This window comes from Plasmodium reichenowi, chromosome 7 (genome assembly GCF_001601855.1).
Source record: "Plasmodium reichenowi strain SY57 chromosome 7, whole genome shotgun sequence".
Lineage (NCBI taxonomy): Eukaryota > Apicomplexa > Aconoidasida > Haemosporida > Plasmodiidae > Plasmodium > Plasmodium reichenowi.
This window is the reverse complement of record NC_033652.1, coordinates 522,958-526,996: the sequence shown is the minus strand read 5'-3', so window position 1 is coordinate 526,996 and position 4,039 is coordinate 522,958. Positions and strand designations below refer to the sequence as shown.

The 4,039-nt window shown below is 19.0% G+C and overlaps 1 protein-coding gene across 1 annotated transcript; it reads left to right on the top strand.

The window, feature by feature from the left end:
• Window positions 1–366: 366 nt before the first annotated feature.
• PRSY57_0713400 (protein SDA1, putative) lies at window positions 367–3,417 on the top strand (the record flags this gene model as incomplete). The annotated part of the gene is made up of 1 exon (XM_012906788.2): window positions 367–3,417. The coding sequence occupies one exon, from the start codon at window positions 367–369 to the stop codon at window positions 3,415–3,417; it is 3,051 nt and encodes a 1,016-aa protein (XP_012762242.2).
• Window positions 3,418–4,039: the final 622 nt, after the last annotated feature.

Genomic DNA, 4,039 nt, shown 5'->3' with positions numbered 1-4,039 from the left:
AATATTTTTTTTATTTTTTTTTTTAAAGAAAAATTAAAAAAAAAAAATTTTAAAAAAAAAAAAAAAAAAAAAAAAAAAAAAAAAAAAAAAAAAAAAAAAAAAAAAAAAAAATAAATAAATAAATAAATATATATATATATATAATAAAATAATAATTAATTCTACATTTATAATTTTTTTCTTTTTTAAATAAAAAATATAAAAAAATTATAATAAAACAAAACATATATATATATATATATATATATATATATATAATATATATGTAAATCAATTTATAGATATTTATATATAATCCACATATAATATATATATATATTTTATATTTATTTATTTATATACCATTTGGTTGATCGTGTAAGTACAATGAATGAACAGAAATTAAAGAAGCAAAAATTTTTGAATAATTTACAACATAATATTTGTAAAAATTACAAATTATATCACAGTGATTTTTATGATGAGTTCGATAAATTTCTATTTAACTATAGTGTAGTGTTATTAAACCCTTCTAAAAAAAATGATCTTTTATGTAGTCAATTAAACTTTTTATGTTTCACGTGTCACTACTTTAGTGATTTAAAGGAAATTAAACAAGAGCTTGAAAAAGAAGAAGAAGAAGGGGGGAAGGGTGCTAATAAAAATATGTTTACAAGTGAATATGATTTTGAATTTAGCGACATCGAAACAGATGATGATATAAAAAGTGAGAATAATAAAAGTGACGATTTTAATGATATAGAAAAAAAAGATATGTTAAATGATGCAAAGGTAGAAAGAGATACATATGATGAATACAATGAATTATTAAACATAAATTTAGAATTAAAGAAAAAAGAAATATGTAATAATATTAATAATGAAAAAAATATAAAAGATATTGAAGAAGAAGAAGAAAAAAAAATTCAAAACAAAAAAGATACAAAAGACCCTTTAAATAAATATCATGATTTAAATGAATATATAAACTTTTTAATGATTAAAAATAAAGAGAAAATAAATTTTGTAGAAGAATTATTTTTTCTAGTTACACAACTAGTAATTCATTTTAAACATAATTTATATAATTCTGTTTTATTAAGTATAATCAAAACATTAAGACAAATAAGAAAATATGTAGATAGTATTAAATATTTACAAGTGTTTATTTTTTTAAGCGATATAAAAATTAATAAAATTAAATGCTATATATTTAAATGTGTCATGGACAAAATTATTTTTATACATAAAAATAAAAAAGTAAATAAAATAAAGAATCATATACAAAATAATAATTCAGTTACTAATAAAAATAATAAAGATTTAAAAAATGATATCCTTTATTTATTACATGAAGCATTTATAGAATGTGGTCAAAAAAAAAGAATACGAAAAAAATATTCCTCATCGAATTTTAGTTATTTTAATAATATTACCATAAATGAAACTATTAATAATTTTTCTTGTAGTGTTTTAATAGAATTAATGAAGAAAAATATTTTCGTAAATAAAATAAATGTAAACCTAATTAGCGAAGGTATCTTTTATAAAAATTTAAAAATTGTAAAATGTGTTTGTTATGCTCTTCTAGGAAAATATGATAATAAAGAACTCGTTGTTAAAATTGAAAAACAAAAAATTGATAAAAATAAAAAAATCGAAGAATTAAAAAATATAAGTAATCAAACACATCAGAAATTAACAAAATCAAAAATCAAACAACTACATATTAAAAAAGAAAAAATTATGGAAGAAATTTATAATAATCATAATTCATCATCAGATGATGAAAAGGAACTTATAGGAACAACAAAAAAAAAAAATCGAAAAAAAAAAATTGATCTATCAAATTATGTTAATTATACATTTATTGATTTCTTATTTGATGCTTATACATATTCATCCAATATATTCAATTTAATATGTTCGAAATATCAATTTAATAATGGTACCATCAAATTATTATTATTAAACATTTTATGTAGAATTTATCAACGGAATAAAATTATTGAAGAGAATTTTTTTTTATATTATGAAAATGTTTTATTACATTTAAAAAATAAAAACACTATTTCAAAGTATTTATCCATATTTATTCAATGTTTACATGATTATATTCCGACACCTTTTATACAAAGAATTGTTTGTGTGCTAATCAAAAAATTTTTATGTGAACACCTGTCAGAAGAATTTGTATATCTCATTATTAATTCTATCATAGAAATTATTATCAAATTCCCAAATTGCTTAAACCAAGAAATATTTGAAGCAGTTATTGTTTTCAAAGATTATAAAAATAAACAAATTTCAACCATCATAAGGAGATTTATTAATATTTGTAAACATGTAAATCCACAAGTGTTACATAAAAAATTTTTGGACAAACAAACAGCCATTTTGGTGCAAAAAAAAAAAATTCTGAACAAGTCAGGCGAAAGTGTTCAGGAAAATTCCTTGTTGCAATATTCCTATTTGCTTGGAAAAGTTGGGACTGAAAAAAAGAAGAAGAAAAATAATAAAAGGGAAAAGGGTGAAAATAATTTGGTTGATGGTAATATGAATGGAAACGAGACAAGTGATGATGATATTAATGGTAAGGAGATAAGTGATGATGATATTAATGGTAAGGAGATAAGTGATGATGATATTAATGATGAGGAGATAAGTGATGATGATATTAATGATGAGGAGATAAGTGATGATAATATTAATGACGATAATATTAATGATGATAATATTAATGACGATAATATTAATGACGATAATATTAATGACGATAATATTAATGACGATAATATTAATGACGATAATAATAATGACGATGATGTGGACAGAAAAAGAAAAAATAACGAAATAGAAACGAATGATAACAACAAAGATAATACATTATTACATTTAAATAAAAAATTCAAGAAAGAGAAAAGAAAAGAAGAAAAAATAAAAAAAGAATTAGATATAGTAGAGAAGAATAAAAAGATTTTATGTGAACGAATATTAACAGATGAAGATTTTAAAAAATTAAAAAAAATGAGAGATTATATTGCAAATAACAAAACAGTGGTATTATCAGAATTACAAGATATATGTAATGCTGAAGAAAGTGATGAAGATTCATCAGATAATAGCTCCGATAGTGATAAGGAAAAAATTATTACAGAAGAGGATTTATTATATAAGAAGAAATTAAAGAAAAGTCAATTGATGAAAATAAAAACAAATAAAAGTGAAAATAATAGATTTAAAACAAATAGAGAAAAGGAAAAAAAAAAATCAGTCATGATGTTAATACAAAAATTTAAAGGAAAAAAAAAAAAAAATGCTTTAACCGAATATGGTAAACTTAAAAAAAAACTCAAAGGGAAATTGGCCGCACGAGCAAAAAAAAAAGGAATACTTCAAAAGAGAATAGCCAAAAAATTGAGCAGAAGAAAAAGATAAAACATGTGTACATGAGCATATATATATATATATATATATATATAAATATATACTTATTTATTTATTTATTTATTCATGTATATATTATATTTTTATATATATATACAATGGAATATACACGTTAATATATAAAAATTATAACATATATAATATATGTATGGTAAAATTTGAAAATGTAAATAAAATGAATAAATCACACACAAAAAAAATATTAAAATATAATTAATGAAATGGAACAAAAAAGTAAAAAAACAATAAATATATAAAATGTGTTGTGGGTATACAACATCTGTTTGTGTAGATATATCCATATCTACCACGCACATATATATATATATATTTATATATATATGTATGCTATTTTTTTGTATTGTGTTGTATTTTTATTTATTTTTTTTTTAATTTCTATTTTGTTACACATTTTAATTTTAACCTGAACATATAATTATTTATGTATCATTACCAACTGTTTTTATATGAAATCAAAAAATTTCAATATTTGATTATTTGCTGTAAAAAGGAAAGAAAAAAGAAAAAAAAAAAAAAAAATAAAATAATAAAATAATAAAATAAAATAAAAAATAAATAAATAAATAAAAAAATAAATAAATAAATAAAGAAA